This window comes from Ascidiella aspersa, chromosome 4, assembly GCF_963924565.1.
Source record: "Ascidiella aspersa chromosome 4, kaAscAspe10.2, whole genome shotgun sequence".
Lineage (NCBI taxonomy): Eukaryota > Metazoa > Chordata > Ascidiacea > Phlebobranchia > Ascidiidae > Ascidiella > Ascidiella aspersa.
In genome coordinates this window covers 34,856,811-34,880,418 of record NC_139450.1, presented here as the reverse complement: position 1 = coordinate 34,880,418, position 23,608 = coordinate 34,856,811, and the positions used below count along the sequence as shown (strand labels likewise).

The 23,608-nt window shown below is 38.1% G+C and overlaps 2 protein-coding genes across 3 annotated transcripts in view; one reads left to right on the top strand and one right to left on the bottom strand.

Annotated features, from left to right (window-relative positions):
- Positions 1 to 7,093, top strand: part of LOC146157693 (peroxidasin homolog) — a 45,283-nt gene extending 38,190 nt beyond the window's left edge. For both annotated transcript variants that reach the window (XM_083386696.1, XM_083386695.1), the window contains 5 exons: positions 1,772 to 1,904; positions 2,199 to 2,405; positions 3,741 to 3,901; positions 4,629 to 4,864; positions 5,372 to 7,093. In XM_083386696.1, coding sequence (XP_083242822.1) covers positions 1,772 to 1,904; positions 2,199 to 2,405; positions 3,741 to 3,901; positions 4,629 to 4,864; positions 5,372 to 5,706 — 1,072 coding nt within the window. In that variant the 3' untranslated portion in view covers positions 5,707 to 7,093. The remainder of the gene's footprint in view (positions 1 to 1,771; positions 1,905 to 2,198; positions 2,406 to 3,740; positions 3,902 to 4,628; positions 4,865 to 5,371) is intronic.
- A 608-nt stretch (positions 7,094 to 7,701) lies between these two features.
- On the bottom strand, positions 7,702 to 10,817 carry LOC146157692 (uncharacterized). Its single transcript, XM_083387466.1, has 5 exons — positions 10,548 to 10,817; positions 10,242 to 10,345; positions 9,830 to 9,968; positions 9,058 to 9,200; positions 7,702 to 8,360 (listed from the first exon to the last, which is right to left on the bottom strand). Exons 1-5 carry the CDS (start codon positions 10,666 to 10,668, stop codon positions 8,262 to 8,264), a joined length of 606 nt encoding a protein of 201 aa, XP_083243592.1. The 5' UTR covers positions 10,669 to 10,817; the 3' UTR covers positions 7,702 to 8,261.
- Positions 10,818 to 23,608: the final 12,791 nt, after the last annotated feature.

The window sequence follows — 23,608 nt, the reverse complement described above, 5'->3', positions numbered from 1 at the left end:
TACTTTTAGTTTCCCCCTCCCAAACATGGCTGTTACTTTTAGTTTACTCCTCCCCAACAGGCTGTTACTTTTAGTTTCCCCCTCCCAAACATGGCTGTTACTTCTAGTTTCCACCTCCCAAACATGGATGTTACTTTCAGTTTCCCCCTTCCAAACATGGATGTTACTTTCAGTTTCCCCCTCCCAAACATGGCTGTTACTTTTAGTTTCCCCCTCCCAAAGATGGCTGTTACTTTTAGTTTCCCCCTCCCAAACATGGCTGTTACTTTCAGTTTCCCCCTCCCAAACATGGCTGTTACTTTCAGTTTCCCCCTCCCAAACATGGCTGTTACTTTCAGTTTCCCCCTCCCCAACATGGCTGTCACTTTTAGTTTCCCCCTCCCAAACATGGCTGTCACTTTTAGTTTCCCCCTCCCAAACATGGCTGTTACTTTTAGTTTCCCCCTCCCAAACATGGCTGTTACTTCTAGTTTCCACCTCCCAAACATGGATGTTACTTTCAGTTTCCCCCTTCCAAACATGGCTGTTACTTCTAGTTTCCACCTCCCAAACATGGATGTTACTTTCAGTTTCCCCCTCCCAAACATGGCTGTTACTTTCAGTTTCCCCCTCCCAAACATGGCTGTTACTTTCAGTTTCCCCCTCCCAAACATGGCTGTTACTTTCAGTTTCCCCCTCCCAAACATGGCTGTTACTTTTAGTTTACCCCTCCCCAACAGGCTGTTACTTTTAGTTTCCCCCTCCCAAACATGGCTGTTACTTCTAGTTTCCACCTCCCAAACATGGCTGTTACTTCTAGTTTCCACCTCCCAAACATGGCTGTTACTTTCAGTTTCCCCCTCCCAAACATGGATGTTACTTTCAGTTTCCCCCTCCCAAACATGGCTGTTACTTCTAGTTTCCACCTCCCAAACATGGATGTTACTTTCAGTTTCCCCCTCCCAAACATGGCTGTTACTTCTAGTTTCCACCTCCCAAACATGGATGTTACTTTCAGTTTCCCCCTCCCAAACATGGATGTTACTTTCAGTTTCCCCCTCCCAAACATGGCTGTTACTTTCAGTTTCCCCCTCCCAAACATGGCTGTTACTTCTAGTTTCCACCTCCCAAACATGGCTGTTACTTTCAGTTTCCCCCTCCCAAACTTGGCTGTTACTTCTAGTTTCCACCTCCCAAACATGGATGTTACTTTCAGTTTCCCCCTCCCAAACATGGCTGTTACTTCTAGTTTCCACCTCCCAAACATGGATGTTACTTTCAGTTTCCCCCTCCCAAACATGGCTGTTACTTCTAGTTTCCACCTCCCAAACATGGCTGTTACTTTCAGTTTCCCCCTCCCAAACTTGGCTGTTACTTCTAGTTTCCACCTCCCAAACATGGATGTTACTTTCAGTGTCCCTCTCCCAAACATGGATGTTACTTTCAGTTTCCCCCTCCCAAACATGGCTGTTACTTTCAGTTTCCCCCTCCCAAACATGGCTGTTACTTTCAGTTTCCCCCTCCCAAACATGGCTGTCACTTTTAGTTTCCCCCTTCCAAACATGGCTGTTACTTCTAGTTTCCACCTCCCAAACATGGATGTTACTTTCAGTTTCCCCCTCCCAAACATGGCTGTTACTTTCAGTTTCCCCCTCCCCAACATGGCTGTCACTTTTAGTTTCCCCCTCCCAAACATGGCTGTTACTTCTAGTTTCCACCTCCCAAACATGGCTGTTACTTTCAGTTTCCCCCTCCCTAATATGGCTGTTACTTGTTGTTTTCCCCTCCCCAGGTTGAACGAGACGTGGGGGGAATCACCGCAAGGGAATCTTATGCTCCACCAAGCTTTCTTCGCTCCATTCAGAATTGTTCACGAAGGTGGAATCGATCCGCTCATCCGAGGACTCATCGCGAAGCCAATGAAGGTTCGTTGACAAATGACCTTTTAAAGGAAACACGCTGTTTTTGCCCCAAACCCCCAAAAGTATTTTTTATAACTAGAAAATGTAAAAAGTGGGGAGAAAAGGTTGAAATGTTTGGCAAGTTTACTTTAAACTTAAATTTTTAAGATTTTAACTAATTAAAAAAAGCAACTTTATAATATGTTTGTCCACTTTTTGTTCAAAATTGATCAGAAACGCTTTTATTTCATGTTCAACAAAATTTCTCGAGAATAATTAAATAGCGAATTCCTCCCTTATTAACCCATTTAACCGCAGGCGCGCGATTCGGACTCCAGCATCAACGCGGAGTTGATCGAGCGATTGTTCTCAATGGCTGAGGAGGTTGCTCTTGATCTTGGAGCGCTCAACATCCAGAGAGGAAGGGACCACGGACTTCCTTTCTACGGGGATTGGAGGATCTTCTGCAACCTCTCAAGAGCGGAAGACTTCGAAGATCTCGCAGAAGAAATCAAAAGCCCACAGGTGCGTTGCTACTGTACCTCCTTGGTTGAGTTTGCTACTGTACCTCCTTGTGCGAGTTTGCTACTGCACCTCCTTGTGCGAGTTTGCTACTGCACCTCCTTGTGTGAGTTTGCTACTGCACCTCCTTGGTTGACTTTGCTACTTTACCTCCTTGTGCGAGATTGCTACTGCACCTACTTGGTTGAGTTTGCTACTGCACCTCCTTGTGCGAGTTTGCTACTGTACCTCCTTGTGCGAGTTTGCTACTGCACCTCCTTGTGCGAGTTTGCTACTGTACCTCCTTGTGTGAGTTTGCTACTGTACCTCCTTGTGCGAGTTTGCTACTGCACCTCCTTGTGCGAGTTTGCTACTGCACCTCCGTGTGCGAGTTTGCTACCGTACCCCCTTGTACGAGTTTGCTACTGCACCTCCTTGTGCGAGTTTGCTACTGTACCCCCTTGTACGAGTTTGCTACTGCACCTCCTTGTGCGAGTTTGCTACTGCACCTCCGTGTGCGAGTTTGCTACCGTACCCCCTTGTACGAGTTTGCTACTGCACCTCCTTGTGCGAGTTTGCTACTGTACCCCCTTGTACGAGTTTGCTACTGCACCTCCTTGTGCGAGTTTGCTACTGCACCTCCTTGTACGAGTTTGCTACTGCACCTCCTTGTGCGAGTTTGCTACTGTACCTCCTTGTGCGAGTTTGCTACTGTACCTCCTTGTGCGAGTTTGCTACTGTACCTCCTTGTGCGAGTTGCTACTGCACCTCCTTGTGCGAGTTTGCTACTGTACCTCCGTGTGCGAGTTTGCTACCGTACCCCCTTGTACGAGTTTGCTACTGTACCTGCTACTGCACCTCCTTGTGTGAGTTTGCTACTGCACCTCCTTGTGTGAGTTTGAAACGAAGTGCCTTTTTTAAATTAATCAGGTGGTTTGGGTTTTAGAGAAAGCAACTTTTAAACATTTAAACTCATTTTTAAAAGATTTTTTTTTGCTTTGACTTAACGTTTGTCAACCCTTGTATATGAACACATTAATCGGCCGAACTAATGAAGATATAGGTTATAAGTCTTAAGATACTAAAATATAACTTGGCGGACACACAATGAAATTAAACTTGTAATAAAATGAAAAACAACGCCAGCACTGATATAATTGAATGGCTGTTATGTTTGTGCTTGGTGTTTTACAAAAAGTATTAGTTAATGGGCCTAAAAGATTGAGTGGATTATTAAAAAGCCGGCTATTTCACCTGCTATCTTAAAAAGCACGGTTATTTTCACCGTGGTTGAAAGCACATTAACAAATTCCTCGCTTTTCTTATATACTTTCCTCTCTAACGCCCCCTTGTGTCCAGGTGCGTGCCAAGCTGCGCGATCTTTACAAGGTGACATCTAACATCGACCCGTTTGTTGGGATGATTGTTGAGGACGTGATGCCGGGTTCGCGGCTGGGGCCGACCCTGGGGTGTTTGTTGGCTGAGCAGTTCAAAAGGACGAGGGACGGCGACCGATTGTGGTGGGTAAATAATGGGGTGTGGGTGGGATATGCATGAGAATATGAAGGTAACCTTTAAAACTATTAGGAAAAGTTTCACACAGAAATGTTGAGCTAATTTTTAAGTATAATTTGCAGTGTGGTTTCCCGTTTAAAACATTAATGTACAAACATTAAGAAACCTGCTGCCAATAGTTTTAGATTCCATAAAGATACGGCCTTTTATATGAATTATTTTATAAAATTAACGTAAGTTTTCTTTAATAAAATCCAGCGCTCCTGTATAATATTTCTTACCCACTGTTATATACAGTCCAATAAGTTGTCCAGCCCTACCAACCAGTATTGAAACAGGTTGTTGTTATGACCTCGAGTCATTGCCTTTTACTTTAGCCCAAGTTAAATCTTTGCATGAATTACCAAGTCAAATCCGAAGACTTTAGAGTTATGGAATTGGAAAGAGGCCAATGATCTTTGACACTAGGCATTTGGTGCATATGATACGCGAATTTTGTAAAAAAAATACTTTTTGTCTGATCCGATTCAATTTTATCATTTTCAAAGTAAATAAAAACAGAATTGCTAACAAATCAGAAAAGCAAGTACGCCAAAACAACAGAAATCTTGCAAGTGAAGATTATAGTAACCCAAATAAAAATCGGTTAAAAGCAGAAACATGGCGCATTGCTTATTGTTGACGTCAAAACCTGCATATTATACACGTCATAACTCCCATATTGTGACGTAGGCACGAGAACCCAGGCGTGTTCAGCCCCGCCCAGCTGACAGCGATCCGTCAAACGTCACTTGCCCGCCTCATCTGCGACAACACTGATTCAATTAGCCACCTACCACGTGACGTCTTCCTCAACCAACCAGCGGCCGACTTCGTGTCATGTGACGAGGTTCCCAGCGTTGATTTGTCGGCTTGGGTCGACTGCTGCACCAATTGCGACGAAGCGGGCTCGTTTGAAACGCTCTCAGGTAACTTAACCAAAGTACGATAATGTCCGATATTTTTATCGCTCTTTGTCCGATACTAGGACTGTTTTAATACGATGCGCACCTAAAGTAAATAAACTAAAGATTCTAAAACCCATCTTATCTTCTAGAGGAGCACTAAGCATTGTTTGTGTTTCACCATTTGTACTAGATTGGTTAATCCGTAACGAGACTTATTCCACAAAACATAATCGCTTGCAATGCTTTAAACTGGGGAGCTGCATTGGTTAGGTTTATAGATTAACTGATATTTAGTTGCTTTCGCATTAAACATTTGGTTCGGGACTAAACACAATCGCTTTGTTGTTCAAGGAATACTTGTAAGTATTTGGTAGAAACGTTGGAAATTTATTAAAATAAGAAAACTTCGCTACATTTTACCCACAATGCACTACTCACATCGTTTTTTTTTCACACTTATAATACGCATTTCCACCCACAATGCTTTGCTGTTGACACGTATTTCTACCCACAATGCACTGCTTCCAGGTCACGTGCGCGAGCGAGCTCGAACGAAACGGTCACTGGATGGCGCACCGTACACAGAAAAACTCACTTTTGAAAACGACCTTCATTTAAAGCTGGACGACACAAAAACCGATGACGTCAGTAGTGACGTCACGCCTATCGATGATGACGTTGCGAAAAGTAGTGACGTCACATCCATTGATGATGATGTCAAAAAGAGTGACGTCACTAACACTTTAGATCAGACGAACCAAATTGAAAGTTTGATCCAAATTGTGACGTCACTTGAGAAACGCGTCACTGACCTTCAAGGGGAAGTGCGACATCTAGAGGGCAAACTCAAGGACAAACAATAGGCAATTGTGACGTCTGTGCTATCGCCGGAAATCCCCTGTTGTGGGGAGTTCTACTTTGCCAAGCTTGTTTATTTGCAGGAAAGTCTTCCGGGGGTTGTGGGTTCGAACACCGCCGTGACAAAACTTTTTGCCAAAACGTGTTTGCCAGTTGCAACTTTCCAGTTCAAAGCACATGGTCGGTTTTATCCAAAATGTCCAATGATGACGTCATTATTTTATTACGTCTCCAACTTTTGACGTTGTTGTCATGGTGGCGGTTTTATTTTGATATGGCGATAATTTTCACGTCACAGTATTATTTGAAGGCATTCTTTTATTTAAACGTCATTTTAATGACTTCACTGTTCGTTAATCGGTTGTTACGTCATACTTGCTTTGTGCATGAGGAAGTCTTTTGTATAGAGCGCCCAACAGCATATGTTTTTAGCAAATAAAACCGCGTACTTTTAACCCGCAATGGTATCAAACTAGTTTAAGATTCAAAGTCACAATACTCAGTTTAACGTTGTTTACTGAGATATGCTATGCACGGATCTGCAATGTAGCTTAAAAATAAATCTCAAAACCATAAAGGTCGAGTAGATTGAAACCATATTGATAAAGACGTTTCGATACTTTAAGTATAGATATTTCAAGTAGGTATTTATCAAGATGATGCCGATTTACTTGACCTTTTTGGATTTGAGATTCTTTACTAAGTTGTATTGCATATTTTCGCAGACCAGAATTGTAATTATGGGGTCAGAAAAAAAAATATTCCACCAGTATTTCACGAAGAAAATATCGTGCATTTATATTTTAAAAACACGGTCCTAGGTAACCGCCATTTAAAGTTGAGATAAGTGTCTAATTGTGCTGCAGAACTTTTTAAAAGTGTGACAATAATCCATTCGTATTACAAACGGGCATATATCCAAGCATTTAAGACTTGATGTACATCATAAAGCCGATAATATTATAGCATTTAACTATTATTGCCTTGTTGCGCAATAAAGGTAAATGTTAAGTTAATTACATATTTTATCACGATTTTTTTCTGAGTTCGTCAAAATCTTAATTTACTTCTGAACCCGTTACATCACAGGGACAATTTAACTTCGGCAAGCCAGCATTATGAAGTAATGCGTTAGATGAGACTTGGAAATTATTATGATTTCAATCCTAAATTCTAATTTAGATCATTCTTTCACCAAATATCAATGGTGAATATTCTTTATGTTGACTGCTCACATTAAAAAATTACATTAACTTTCCAACAGATTCGATGGCAAACCAGCTCTAAAGCAATATTAAATAGCAAGAATGAATCTATTTTTTCTTAACAATTGTCCTTGCTAAATACAAATTTGTAGCGACAATGTTTGGTGAAATCGTCTTCAAAGTTCGTGTCATTCCCCAATAAACCGATCGAAGATGTGCTTCGTCATGCTATTAGCAAGCATAAAAAGTATATTCGCTGTGTCACGCGTGGAATTTGCTTACTCATATTTGTTTACCGGTTTCATTAAATTTCGAGTCAACTTTAAAAGGTGGAGGTAAATATGATGAATAAACATGACTGGGCATAAGCTGTACAACTGCTGTGTCACAATTGGCCCATAGTTATTAAACAATTACCTTTAGAAGGTGAACAACAAACAATTATGTTAAGGATAATTGAGGGAAGACTTGTGTTAAGAATTACAAGGTAAGTTGCTTTTGGGGTTTTGAATTTAAGAATGTTGTTATCTTTGTAAAGTCATTCTCATAATTATTATATCTTTGTTTAAAAAGAGTGATACTGAGCTAATTAAAGAAGTTTAAAGTAACCACTAACTTAATCACTATATTGCCAATAAAAAACATCCAAAGTAGCCAAAATTTAAATACTTTAAAGTTTATAAAAAAGTAGTAGACTTTTTAGTATTTGTCTGAAATATTTTCCAACAATTTAAAGTAAAACCAATACCTATACAATATATAAGCCTTGATAAAACTACAAACCATAGCTAGGATTACCAAATTTTATTTAATATTCCATAAAAATGCAAAGTGTTTAAAAATAGAAAAACGTGCTGATAGTTTCGGTTCCCAAAATGTTTCAGCAATTGGGTACTAAAGTAGTTTTAAGGGAGTTCTGGGAATGAAAAGGTTTAAAGTCAATCAAAAAATAGCAAAAGAAAGTAAAGAAAGTGAACCCATCTTAAAAAAATTCGCAATATGTTGGTCACTTTTAATGTGTTTCAAAGTTATTTTTATGGCAAGAAGCCGGAATCTTAAAATATACCGTAAGGGGTTGGCAACATGATTTAATAAAAAGTTTAGACTACTGTTCACGCGAAAAAGCATATTGGTTACAAAATTGAAGCATATTAAAATGCTGGCAACAATTTAATTTTAAGAAAAGTACTGCTTATTGTAATACAGGCTTCAACTAGTATTTAATGTCGCATACAACTTTTTTTCAAAACTACGTAAACAAATAACAAATAGTTTTAATGTTTACATGGCCATTACAAGGTAACTTTTTTTTGTTTTTGCAATAATTTTAAGTACATTTTCACAAAATGCTGTGATTAAAAGCTCTCCTTGCATGCTCGTTGCTTTATGGCAGCGTTGGCCCACCACTCAACTTGTTTCAGCAATCGATCTAATCGCGAGACCATCTTTTCACCCTGAAAAAAAACAATTTCTGCGATAAAACCCAAGATTGGGAAACAAGCAATGCTTCCATAAAAAAATCTAAATAATTACAAATTACAATATTTTGCTTAATTTATACCTTACAAATTACAATATTTGCTTAATTTATATGTATGTTTTAGGGTTCTAGGGTTAGGTATATTCTGCATTGCTATGGCATGTTGCAAATATTACCATGATAAATTAGTATATTCATAATATATGTCTAATCCTTAGAAAACAGCAACTTGAATTATTTCTTTATATATCTGATTTAAGAACATGATTTCATGTTCCAAAGAAATTAATCTCCCAAACCAAAGCAAACAGTTTGTTTGAACATTAAACAGCAAATGTTTGCATACTTTAAAATTGGGTTAGGCTTTGTGTGTCTTACCATAAATCAAATATGAATCTTTATAAAAGTTAGGAAGTACTTTTATAGTATTTTTGAAAAAAACCTGAAACACCGGAACACACATCGCTCATAATGGCATAACTTGTTGCCAACATATTAAAAAATTGTCTTGTATTATATATGGGCCGAAAATTTATTTTCGGGACATATCTTGTTTTTTTTTTAATTGATTACTACAAATAACCCTTTTTGTGTTGCAAAACACACCAATCTTTGTGACTAGACATCTTGTTTAATCCATAAACTTTGTTTAAGATGTTATTACAACTCACATCTTCTGTAGCGGTCGGCGTTCCGTCCTCGTTGAAGCACTTGGAGACGCCACCGATTGCGAACATGTTTGAGACGCTGATGCACCCCAACTCACCCAGGAGGGACCGTAGTTGGACCCCGGCTCGTGCCCCACCGATCGCACCTGGAAAGTGTTGCAAGCAGGTCAAAATTATTATTGTATAAAGTCAAGCAATTGACATAAAAATAAAAGGGTTGTTACATTAAAATTGGATTAATTATTATAAGCAATATCTCAAGAAAGTAAGAAAAACATAACAAAGCAAACAAATTGTTCTCTGTGCAAACTTCAGATAAAAGCTTAATTTATAATAAAATGATAAATAAAACACTCTGTGCAATTTGCACAGATCTGTGACATGGATTAAACATAACCCAGCTTCTTACTTTACATATGGTTGACTGACTTGACCAATTTGGTTAGGTTATTCATAATCAACTACTAATTGAAAATAGTATAAACAAAAGTATTGGCAGTCAACATGCATTTTTGGTTAATTTACTAAGTATCTTGAAATGTTGAAAACCTTTTAGTTTAACTTTAGCTCATGGGTATCCCTCAATAGGAAATATAATTTTGGAGCATAATGGTTGGAGATTGTAGTTAAACGCAGTAAGAATAGCAAAGCTTGTATAGAAGTAGGTAGCATTTGAATGTTTCAGGGCTTTGATATATTTACTAGGAATTGTAAAGTTTGTTGAAAAGTAAAAGTGCCATGTGATTTGATGTAATCGCAGCTGTAGTTGTTGTACCTGGTGAGTAGGTGATTATTCCTGATGGTTTCATGGCATACGATGATGGGCCAAAGTAGTCCATTGTGTTTGAGAGGGCCGGTGGTATGCTGTGGTTGTACTCGGCAGAAACCACAAGGATGGCATCCGACTCCTTGATCTAACAATAAAAACTTGTTGCAATTGATCAGTCGGTTATAAAGCTAGGTTAATTTTCATAAATCAATTATTCACATTATTACTGCATTGTGTTTATAGTTCTTTAACTACAGCAGGAAATTAGCTGTCAGTCTTTGTTGTAAACTGTTTTTGTCGTCTCATAGGATTTCTTAACAGTAGGGATGTAGAAATGCAAACAATGTATTAAATATCTGCCTTGGTGAAATTTCTGTTCTGTTTTAAACCAAAGAAACGAATCTAGCCAAATATTTACCTTTTTGTTCATATCAACAAGATGTTGAGGTGGTTGAGGTTTGTCAGTCGGCGAATACCAATGAAGTGGCTTCGTTAAAAGTGGAAGTTCAAACTTAAGTGGATCTAAAATACAGAGAATAACAAAAATCAGCAACTAGTACAAAAAGAACTACATTATATGTTTAAATAAATTAGCACATTTTATTAAAAGAAAACAAATTTAGTGCTAAGAACTTTAAGCACACTGCACAATCTGACGAATAATATGTTTGTAACAAATAACCATAGAGAAATAGTTTTAATTAGTTCTTTAGGAAAAACTCACCAACAAGTGTTACTTCCAAGTCTTTAGCTTTGAGTTGATTGCAAACGAACGTAGCGACTCTTTCACCGACTCGTTTGTCTCTCGTGCTTCCGAGGAAAACGACAACTTTCTTCCAAGACATTTCTACCTGTTATACTGGGCCTGGTAAAATACAGAGACAGGAGGTTGTATTACCTGGCTGGGCAACATTGTTTTGTTTGGGTATCTAAAACAGAATGTTTTTAGCAAACTATGAATCTACAATTAGTGAACGGCAGTCTGTATTCCATGGCTGACTTCTTGAATGTGCAGCTCCAAGCTTTTGTGCAATCAAGGTTTTATGCACACATGAGGTTTTCCATGCAAACAGGGTATAAAGACTTTGAGTGTGCATTTTGCTGACAAATCTACACGCAAATTGCTTTTATCAAGGCAAATCTATTTGAGCAATCTGTTCTTTCTGAGAAGTATCTTACAATTAACAAAATATGAGTTTCTGTAATACTTAGCTTATGGTAACCTTGCATATTAACTTTCCATAGGATCTGATACCAACCAAACCTTAATTGCTATTGCAAACTAGAATGGAAGTCTAGTGTTTTTTATTACATATTTATCAAACTTTTGAATCTGCCTATATTTTGCTCTTTTTAAAAACGTCAACTAATTTGGAAAACTGACGCGATTCCATCAATTGGTGAAATTTTGCACTTTCAAATTAGCATTAAATTTCAATTGCACCTGATTTTAAAGTTAACGTTTTGGGCTTGGTGATTAAAACGTGCCGAGTCATTGTTTACAACATGACACAACGGAAGTCATTATTTACCCGAAGTACAAAAAATACCTTTAACATTCTGCATTTTATTCGGCTCTATAGTATTTTACATGTAGATTCATTTTAATGTTCAGTTATTTCGCCTGTCCTAATAAATAGATCGGACTTAGTTTTGTTTTTTTCGTCAACATTTTTTTAAGTAATGATTGTATTTCGCTGTAGCGAAAAAGAAAGCTTCTGTTATACCGACATCTAGCGGAAGTTAATTTTCTACTAAAATTAATATTCACCTTGTTTACTGAAAATAATCTTACAATATTTAATTAGACGAAATGTTTAGATATATTAATTTTGTAAGTTGCGGTAAAACAGGTTCTAATAGACCAGAGTTTCTTAAACTGCGCGTCGTTTTATTTTCCAATAACACAAATGGTTCCGTTAAGTATATAAACTAATGTGCAGTTATAAAATGCTCATCAGACATATGTATTCGATCTAATGGTGATAACTAATGTGATGGGACACCAGGCCACGGTTCCTTTTACGTTATGTCTTGCTAGCTTTCACTGCGTATTGAAAAATGCATTTTTTTGTTTCTAAATTTTATTTACCATACCTAACCGCATATATTCTAAAAAAAAATCCGTTTAGTGAGTGAGTGAGTGAGTGAGTGAGTGAGTGAGTGAGTGAGTGAGTGAGTGAGTGAGTGAGTGAGTGAGTGAGTGAGTGAGTGAGTGAGGAGGCGGCGGCGAGCGAGCGAGCGAGCGAGTGTGAAGTTTTATTAGCGATACCAACCCTGAGTAATTGGAAGCAAACTTTGATCGTTTGTGTTTAAACGAGAACTGCGGAGTGGGTTAAAAATACCAAGAGTCCGACTCTGAGTCTCCAACCTGTATTTTCGAATATACGTAATAAATGCGCTAAATGAACCCCTTTATAGAGGTGTCGTATCACTCATTTAGTTACAATACATGGAAAATATTCACCACAATGGTGCAGGAAATTAAGTTACAAAATCAGTAAAACTAAACAAAAATAGGACTGAAAAGGCATTCATATATAGATTGTTGGTGTATTTTAAACGATTTTATCTATCGCACTTGGCGTGCCAAACACTAAAACTATGAACACCGAAGTTGTTGATTAAATTCCGCGCAACAAACGAACCACAAGAGACAGGACCCGACATTTGAACCTTAACGTTTTCTTCCTAATCTTTTCGCAAACTTTTAATCTACCCTTGGTTGAGTTTTTTATGTCTCTTGTCCATAAGGTGTAAAAACAACACGAAAAAGAGAGAAAGTATAAACAAGGTCGGGATGGAAACCACAATCGCAATCGCGATATTGTTGGGGATTACATATTCACTTGTTGCTGTTGTCGTCCCATTAAAAGGTGGAATTGTGGAGTTGGTGAAAGGTGGAATTGTGGAGTTGGTGAAAGGTGGAATTGTGGAGTTGGTGAAAGGTGGAACTGTGGAGTTGGTGAAAGGTGAAACTGTGGAGTTGGTGAAAGGTGGAATTGTGGAGTTTGTGAAAGGTGGAATTGTGGAGTTGGTGAAAGGTGGAATTGTGGAGTTGGTGAAAGGTGGAATTGTGGAGTTGGTGAAAGGTGGAATTGTGGAGTTGGTGAAAGATGAAATTGTGGAGTTGGTGAAAGGTGGAATTGTGGAGTTTGTTTGTCCATGGATGAATCTGTGATGTTCACTACACTTGGTCGAAGTGGAAACCAGACTCCGGCAAACATAATATTCTCGACGAAGTATGCAATTGGTATGACAATATAGACGATGTTGCCCAAAAGGTAGCCTTGGTAACCAATTGGAATATTGTATATGAAGGTATATCTGCGGATGTTGTTAAAATTTCAATACAATGTGTTATAAGTGTAACACTTCTTGGGTGTTACCCTTCTGTGGTACGATAACAAAACATTTTTCTGGCCATGCTTTGGTCAAGCAAATTCGTTTGCATATTTTTTGTATCTGTTTAGTTTATTTTTTGTTGCAGAAAGCATTTTTATCTTGTATCAGCCCATAAATTTATTTCGTCAAGTAATAGGCATTTCAGACATTTCTGTAATAAAAAAAGTTATTTCGCCAAAATAGCACAAATTTTACGACACATTTAGGAACCTTTTGAGGTTTAGTAATTACTGCTTTATTTTGTCGCAGTTTCAGAATAACTGGAAACGCAAGATAGACTTACAACATGGAACCTATCAGTCTAATGAGATTCAATAGTGTTTAATATCTTGGGAGTCATTTTGTGTTAAAAAAAGTCTTACTCCCCTTATTTTATTAACAAAAGCACTACTGAATTATCTTGTTATTCTTACCCCGTGGATACCCCATCTAAAAATTGATCGCAAAAGTCACCATCGTTGTTTTTCTGTACGACGAGTGTTACGAGGATCCAGTGCACGAGCAACAAACCAATGAACACCTAGACGTTGAGGTTTAGTAGGAGAGCAAATGCTAAAACCTTAACACAAGCATTTTAATCAACTCGGACTTACGAATAAACAAAGCTTCTTACCCTTGATAGCAAACCGCAGGCTTGGTAGAGAAGAAAGCAAATCATTTCAGCTGGAGAAAGATCTTTATCATCTGCGTCGTCTGTAAAGGCATCAAAACTTCGCATTATCATCGACAAACCTCCCACAGAACCAAGGCAAGCTAACACTGAAACACATCACGATAAAATTTGCAACCACGCGAGCAAAGACATTTAGGTTTGTTTTCGATGAAAAGTTTGGAGGTAACTGCGTAAAAGTGATAATAGCAATTCGGAAATCACTGACGTTTCTTATATTTTCGAGTTTTTTTTTTCCAAATATGGACAAACAAAATTTAAAATTATAACGACGCAATAAAAACAAAGTACGATATAGTGTTTCCTTGTCAGGAGCGCAGTAGAATGATAATTTGTAGTTAGACAGGAAAGACTTTTTATAATTATTTCATTTTAGTTTGGGCTTTTTTATTATGCGTACAAAACTGCCAATATAAGTTCTGTGTTATGAAAGCTTGCAAGCAATTTAAGCAAAATACCGGTATTCCCATCTAAAAGTTTATTAATATTTTGTCACATTTAGCAAAAGATTGTGAAATATGCCTTTTACTCGCAATTGCTGTAGTTTGCAGAGATATCTACGTTTTATATTTTGAGATGTTTTGATTTGAAACGACTTGCCGAAAGGAAATGATACGAGCCCCATTTGATTGACACCTGCCTCCTTGTGACGTCATTAGGGCGAAGTTGGTTAATTTATTTTATTCTTGAAGCAGTGATAAAATGTATTGAGCAAACTTGATGTAACCCTTTTGTAACGCTAAAAAGATCTGATGTGTATCATTTAGGGTTTTTATAATATCCAAAAAAATTTCCATCTCATCTTACCTGGGGAAATCCGCCATTTGTGAAAATGGCCGCCAAGGTCATTCCTAGTCAATAACATGGTATTCTTATGTTTGTTAATAAATTGCGTAAGTCTTTCTGAAAAAACGATGTATTTATTTGGTTCAAATAAGTTGTAAAAACGCCAAGGCACGAAAGTTAGAAGTTACACGAAACCTTTTTGTTTGTTTTTTATTGTACTGGTGTTAGTTATCAAATGTTTTCGGTATAGTTTACAAAATCATTGCCGCTTGTTGCAGACATATCTTATTTAGACCAGATCATCCGTAATTACTGAAAAGACTCGTGTGACGGACTTTCCTTCTCACCATTTCCCAGTTTAACTTAAGTCACACGGTTTTACTCGTAACTTACCTGTAATAACAGGAGCTTGTCCAGTGGTTAACATGATGTAAATTTGTAGGGTGAGTTGTGGGATTGCCTCCAAGTAGGTTTCAATTGAACGCATCACGACGATGTTTGTATCTTCTTCAATCCACTAAACACAGAAACAACACAAAGTTCATCGTAGTTATTAAGTTACTTTATTAATTTCCTAAAGCATAAATATATTTATCGTGCAATTTAGTGGATTAAAGTATATTGGAAAAACTTGATGATGTTAGCGAGAAAAACACACAGTGGGGTAAACTAAGTAGTGTGTCTATTTAGGTTGCCCCTCCCAAGGCCCACATTGATTAACAGCTGGCCCCTCCCAACACCATTGATTGACAGCTGGCCCCTCCCAACACCATTGATTGACAACTGGCCCTTCCCTAACTCCATTGATTGACAGCTGGCCCCTCCCAACACCATTGATTGACAGTTGGTCCCTCCCTAACTTCATTGATTGACAGCTGGCCCCTCCCAACACCATTGATTGACAACTGGTCCCTCCCTAACTCCATTGATTGACAGCTGGCCCCTCCCAACACCATTGATTGACAACTGGCCCCTCCCAACACCATTGATTGACAGTTGGCCCCTCCCAACACCATTGATTGACAGTTGGTCCCTCCCTAACTCCATTTATTGACAGCTGGCCCCTCCCGACACCATTGATTGACAGTTGGCCCCTCCCAACACCATTGATTGACAGTTGGTCCCTCCCTAACTCCATTGATTGACAGCTGGCCCCTCCCAACACCATTGATTGACAGCTGGCCCCTCCCAACACCATTGATTGACAGTTGGTCCCTCCCTAACTCCATTGATTGACAGCTGGCCCCTCCCAACACCATTGATTGACAGTTGGCCCCTCCCTAACTCCATTGATTGACAGCTGGCCCCTCTCAACACCATTGATTGACAGTTGGTCCCTCCCTAACTTCATTGATTGACAGCTGGCCCCTCCCAACTCCATTGATCGACAGCTGGCCCCTCCCAACACCATTGATTGACAGTTGGTCCCTCCCTAACTCCATTGATTGACAGCTGGCCCCTCCCAACACCATTGATTGACAGTTGGTCCCTCCCTAACTCCATTGATTGACAGCTGGCCCCTCTCAACACCAGTGATTGACAGTTGGTTCCTCCCTAACTCCATTCATTGACAGCTGGCCCCTCCCAACACCATTGATTGACAGTTGGTCCCTCCCTAACTCCATTGATTGACAGCTGGCCCCTCCCAACTCCATTGATTGACAGTTGGCCCCTCCCTAACTCCATTGATTGACAGTTGGCCCCTCCCTAACTCCATTGATTGACAGTTGGCCTCTCCCCAACTCCATTGATTGACAGCTGACCCTTCGCCAACTCCATTGATTGACAGCTGACCCCTCCCTAACCCCATTGATTGACAGCTGATCCTTCGCCAAGCCCATTGATTGACAGCTGACCCTTCCCTAACCGCATTGATTGACAGCTGACTCCTCCCTATCCCCTTTCACTGAAAGGTAAGGGCTAGAAATGTTAAAATATGAACTGTACCTTTTTGTGGTAATATTCCCCGTCTCCTTTTTGTGATTTTCTTCCAAAATAAATCGCTCGAAAAAATCTATGAAAAGTTGGTAAAAATATTACATTATTGTTAATAACGCTAAGCAGAGCCGTCTAGATGCATTCTAAAATTGTGCATTTCTGTTAAGGTTGCAAAAATATAAAAAAAATCTATAAAACCGAAACATCATAATTATGCTGTCTAGAAAGATAGTCATAAGCATATCCTGAGCCAAAACCCTAGCAATCACCCAATTCATCGAATTTTTCTTTTATATTGTATAATAAGGATTTTTGTGCGATTGTTTACCAATATACCAATGTCTTTTTTGTTATATGTTGTTACCTGTATATCAATCCAAGTTGCAGAATGTGTGTCAGAATGAAAACAAAGTAGTGAAGTTTATTCTTACAGGTGATTTGACTTCTATGGTCTCGAAGTGATTTTGCACCCAGCAATAGAGAGGCCCCCTGTAAACATACAAGACAATGCAAATCTTCAAGTCCACATCATTAAGAAATGGTGTCGGTCATGTGCAAATAACCAAAAACAAACACAATGTGTTTTTGAGGGGAGGATTGATATTGTAAGTTGCCATAACGTTTTTTTTTGGTTGATATTGTAAGTTGCCATAACGTTTATTTTGGTTGATATTGTAAGTTGCCATAACGTTTTTTTTGGTTGATATTGTAAGTTGCCATAACGTTTTTTTTTGGTTGATATTGTAAGTTGCCATAACGTTTTTTTTTTGGTTGATATTGTAAGTTGCCATAACGTTTTTTTTGGTTGATATTGTAAGTTGCCATAACGTTTTTTTTTGGTTGATATTGTAAGTTGCCATAACGTTTTTTTTTGGTTGATATTGTAAGTTGCCATAACGTTTTTTTTTTGGTTGATATTGTAAGTTGCCATAACGTTTTTTTTGGTTGATATTGTAAGTTGCCATAACGTTTTTTTTTGTTGATATTGTAAGTTGCCATAACGTTTTTTTTGGTTGATATTGTAAGTTGCCATAACGTTTTTTTTTGGTTGATATTGTAAGTTGCCATAACGTTTTTTTTTGGTTGATATTGTAAGTTGCCATAACGTTTTTTTTTGGTTGATATTGTAAGTTGCCATAACGTTTTTTTTTGGTTGATATTGTAAGTTTCCATAACGTTTTTTTTGGTTGATATTGTAAGTTGCCATAGCGTTTTTTTTTTTGTTGATATTGTAAGTTGCCATAACGTTTTTTTTTGGTTGATATTGTAAGTTGCCATAACGTTTTTTTTTGGTTGATATTGTAAGTTGCCATAACGTTTTTTTTTGGTTGATATTGTAAGTTGCCATAACGTTTTTTTTTGGTTGATATTGTAAGTTGCCATAACGTTTTTTTTTGGTTGATATTGTAAGTTGCCATAACGTTTTTTTTTTGGTTGATATTGTAAGTTGCCATAACGTTTTTTTTTGGTTGATATTGTAAGTTGCCATAACGTTTTTTTTTGGTTGATATTGTAAGTTTCCATAACGTTTTTTTTGGTTGATATTGTAAGTTGCCATAACGTTTTTTTTTTGGTTGATATTGTAAGTTGCCATAACGTTTTTTTTTTGGTTGATATTGTAAGTTGCCATAACGTTTTTTTTTTGGTTGATATTGTAAGTTGCCATAACGTTGACTTACGTGCATTATTAAAGACGGCACAACAGTGAAAGCCAACGTGAGCGAAAAGTACAACAAGTTGTTTTCAATGCTGTTGATGTTGATGTAATATGAATAAGCGTTGTAAAGGTCTCCCCACGTCGAAAAGATACAACAACATGGAAACTAAAATAAAACAACTTTCTTTAAACCGAACTGTAAATGGTGATAATGGATGTCCCTGTTATGAAAAGCAACCTGAAAAAGAACTTATCACAAAATATAGAACTTACCCGGAGTCATAATCAACGTGAAATTCGTAAACTCTTTATTTTTCCTTCGTAAAAGCCAGTCCTAAAAAAAATTTTTTTTAATTTATAGTTGACGAAACATCGCCGCCATGTGTTTGGTTACATGTTATTTTTTATTTTAAACTTGTTTCGTCTTTTTTAGCGTCATTCTCACTCACTTTAAATTGTTTGGTTTTAGATTGTGTTGATTTTCGAGCATTCCTCCTAATGATGTTTCACCAACTCTTCCACGTTCCATGTTAGGCAGCGAGGAAATATCCTTCCAGTTGTTTGACGCGAACCTAGTTCCAGCATATTGCTCAGCCATGCTTACCTACTGTTAAAACATTGACCGTGAATTACCAAGTATTTCAAACAACTGCATTATTTATTTTACGCTGAGATGAAATTTTAAAGCTTTGCACGAAACGATTGCGTCACGGGCTCATGGTCCACGGGGTCATCTGTCAGGGTCACGGGGTCATCTGTCATGGTCACGGAATAGTGTTGCGTGTATAATACTTTGTTCACAACCTTTTTTTCTTACGACCCTCTTTTTAACTTTCAGCAACTTACTTGATAAATATAAACTACTTTTTATTTTTTCTGGTTTGTTCTTGTCGATATTTACCCAGTCTGCTTCTGGGACCCAGGTTGGAAATAACTGAATTAAAGTGACTTTAGGCGTAAATAGTTTAGTAAAAGTCGAAGTTAAAAGTGCTCTTCTACAACTAATTTATAAAACATCAATAAAACATTGGTCCTTCGAAGTACAGCCAATAAATTTTCATTTTTATCCTGCCTATATCTCTCAATGGACGATATCGCAATTTATTGACGTTACAATAAACTGTTTTATAACTTTTAATTGTTTCAAAACCACATTAAAGATTAAAATATTTTAAACATTTTAGAGATACTACAAATACAAACTTGTAGGGTTAGTAACAACTCCCTTTTGTTCCGGTCTGACCTAACATTTAGGAAACGCCGATCACTTCAACGATATTGGAACTTCTTGGCAAGCCTTGAGAACCTCAATAACAATGATAAAAGTTTGCGCAAATTTGCTTTATAAAGGTGGTCAACATTTAATCGATGCAAAACTTACAAAAATAATATCGATTGCCTGTTGTTTATTTTTTCTCTTAATATTTGTTTTCAAAAACGACTTTAAAGATCAAAATCTATTTAAAACTTTTATCGTTTCCACACAATTTAACCATTTGAATTAGGTTTATTGAAAATGTACTACATATTAATTATAGAGTATCCTTAGAGAAGTGATACAAAAAAAAATAGACATAACGCCACAAATTAATGATGACAATCAACAAAATCCGATAATTGGTGCCTGGGAGTTCACGATTAACATGGATTAAACTTCGCTGGGTTTCCACCATTTTGTACTTGACTCGCACAATGGGCTTCGTGTAGATCAACGTTTTCCCGCGCTTTTGTAGGCATTCGCGCGCTTTTTGACACGGGTCAAGTTTGTTTTGTAAACGAGCTTGTCATTTAATCAATGCAAAACTTACAAAATAATAACGAGTGCATTGTAGCGAACCTACCGATGTGCATCCACGTTCATCGAAGCGTGCAGATCGCCTTTTTTCCTATTTCGCAATTGTACATTTATAAACGCGTGTTTGTGCTTTTGCTACCTCTTTACCTTATCTTAACCATGTCGCAGCTACGCAATAAAGCACCATCCGCTTTACTGGTGACCCCGCGTCTTCAAAACGTTTTTTGAAGGTCAAAAGAAGAAATTGAACAACTGGAGTCTAAGCAAAGTTAGTTGAATGACTATCGCCTGTTCTACAAAGCTTCCCACGTTCTGGGAAACACAGATAGGATTTTGGCTACTTGGCTCGACACAACGCAATCGAACAGCGCTTGCTTTCGGCATCTGCGCTTTCCTGATAGGAACGCGCAACGCAGCAGCTAATCAGCATGCCTTCACTTTGGGACAACCAAGACGCAATGCTCTTCGCTTTAGTTGTTTATTCTTTCCCGGCAGGAACGGCTGCGCAACTATTTAACTTTACTAACTGGACAATCAAGAGGCAGCGTTCATTTCTTCCATTTTCTACCCGTTCCCGGTAGGAACTTGAAGCGCGACTTTTTTGTTTATAAACACGTTTTCTCTGGCGAACAGAAACACCTGTTTCACGAGAGTAGATGCCCGCTCTACTCGAGACGTTTTCTCGTTGGTACACTCGTCCCTGGTGGCTACAACACATGCCGGAGGATATTCGATTGGCAAAGCCGCTGAAGAAAGCTGCTGCTTTCACGTTCGTCTTGAACGTCGCACCAATCCACAGGGTTCCGTTCTTAAGACCGCTTATGGAAGCTAGCCTACCTGCGTTTGGTACTAGCTCTTCCTCGCTCGTCTCGAACGTCGCACAAACCCTTCAAAGGATCCGTTCCCAAGACAGCCTATGCAAGCTCGCCAACTATTTTCGCCGTCGATGCAACCCGCAATATTCACTACGTCACCGACGTGGCGTACTTGAGAGCGAATTGAACTCGCCCACATGCATATAGTCGCAACGAAGCAACCCGACGAACTTCCCTGCAACCTACGCAACTTCACACATGCCCGCTTCTGGAGGGGGGTTCTGTAGCGAACCTACCGATGTGCATCCACGTTCATCGAAGCGTGCAGATCGCCTTTTTTCCTATTTCGCAATTGTACATTTATAAACGCGCGACAGTTTAGCAAGAAATGCTGGAAGCTGTTAATGTTGCCCAGGGTGAACGGCGTCGCTAAGAAGAGAAAATGTTTTTTTGAACAAAATAAAAGAAAACTCACCGAAACATCGAAAAATTTTAGGTTCTTAAAGTCATAAAAGCATCAAGCATCGTCGTACAAATAAGGTAAGGTTATTCACAAGCATAAATAGAAAGTGAGTTTAAACATAAAATATAAATTGGAAAAAATAGTCTAGTCAATATTATGAGGCAGTTTAAAGCAAAAATATTGAGTTTGATTTAAAACTATATTATTTCTGCCTAGCTAAATTTTTAAATTTAGAATCAAATAATTTTGTTCTTGCGCAAAATTGTGACGTATTTTAAACTATAATGGTGCTAAAATGTTTAATTGTAAAGTTTTATTAAAATGAGGATATTTTCAAAAATCCTAGTTTGTAGTGCAGGTTGCTGTAAAAAATCCAGAAAATTCCTCTGGAAACAAATGTTAAAAAGGATAGCTCTATGCATTTGGTGAAGTTGTGTAGTACCAACAAACGGAAAATATAATTGGAATAGTTAAAACTACCTAAACCTGTTTAATTTACACCTGCTAAGTAGAGCAACGCTATTTATTCTTTAACCGGATTACTGTGGGTTTTTTTCCCCCGGATAAAACCGTTTTTTTTTGGCCAGTGTAAAAACTAAAAGTATTACTAATACTGACACTGACCTATTACCTACACCCAAACCAAAAAGGCGAAAAGTTGACCTTCTGCCAATGCGCAGTTATAACTCTGGTCCTACCTTCCTGTGGCGGCACCTGCTCCCTTTGGGAATTGTTGTCTGAGGCCTAGGCCTGAACCATTTCAGTCATTCCCGGCCTCCTTTTTGGCCAATGGGAAGAAGAAGCCACTACCCTTTTACTTTACTCTTACTTCCTTTGCTTTCTTTTAGTTGAAAACATAAAATAATTATTCTTTTGTGGCGAAGCTAAACGTGCAGATTAGCCTTCCATGACAGATCACAACCTTGTCCCTTCCAACCCAATGAAAATACACATCCCAACCCTTAAGATAAATCTCGAAATTGTCTAAGTAACTCCCCCGCTCTTTCTCTCTCTCGCACCAATATTGTGTAACCCTTTTTTTGTATCGCTTACTTTTTTTTTTTTCGTCACACCCAATAAACTTCTCCCCCTTGGAGCATCCATGAGGTGCCACCACAAAAAAAAAAGTAATAACCCGCCACGTTGGCGTAAAAGAGTTTACACCGCAATTATCGAAATGCCCGACTGGGTTCCCGTGTTTTAAAAAAAAGCCCTTCGTTTATTCATGTTTGCAACAAACTTGAGGTAACTGTAAGTTGAGGGTTTCGTCAATATCTTGACCTATGTTTGTCAGATTGTTACCTTCAAATTAATCATAATTTACCATATACACAATAATAATACCGTGCACTATTGAAAAATAAATAAAACAAAAATATTTTTTAAATTTAATATTACTTCACTTTCGACCAACAAACGAAAGTTTTATTAGACAGTTTATAACTTTAGTTTAACATTTAACATTTGCATTAGAACTAGCTAATTACACCCGACTTGTGGCTTTTGGGCGCAGCAAATTGCTCCCGTTAAGAGCTTCACTGGATGGGAATGTATTTAGCAACTTGGTTAAGTGCTCACTGTCACTTGTTGCTTAATTGCTTCAAGTTGTGGCGGTGAACTACACATATGAAAGTCTGATACTGTCAGAATAAATTATGAATACTTTATGAAATTTTGCGCTGCTAAATATTGAGAGTAAAATACCGAGGAATGAATCCCCAGGGAATTTTTTTTCAAAAATTCGAAAAATTGCCAAAAAAATCGAAAAAACTTTAAAGTCGATTTTTGGCTTTATTTTAAGTGTTAGGGGGCTGAAACTTCACCATGTTGTTTCTACGCCCAAGGCGCATCTTCACACCAAGTTTCATCCAAATCGGAGAAGGTCGATTTTGTAAAAATGCCAAAAATCGCGATTTTTCGGATAATTTTTATGAAAAATGTCCATTTTCTCGCTTATTTCAAGGAATATGGCTAAAAGAGTGTCACCATTCGATTCATATTGTCCTAACGCATCTTTGGTGAAAATTTCAGCCAAATCGGAGCAGGTCGAAAAAAATTCGACAAAAATCGCTGGTATATGAGCGTCGAAATTGGCCAATTTTGCCGATTCAGCCGTATGTTATAAGATAAGGAATACTGATAATGTGAAATGCGCTATAACAAATAGTACAAGCTTCATATCAAACAGGAAAATCTCGTTCTTATAACTGTTTATAGAAGTACTGACCTGTTATCTAAAAGTGAGATTTTGAGAGA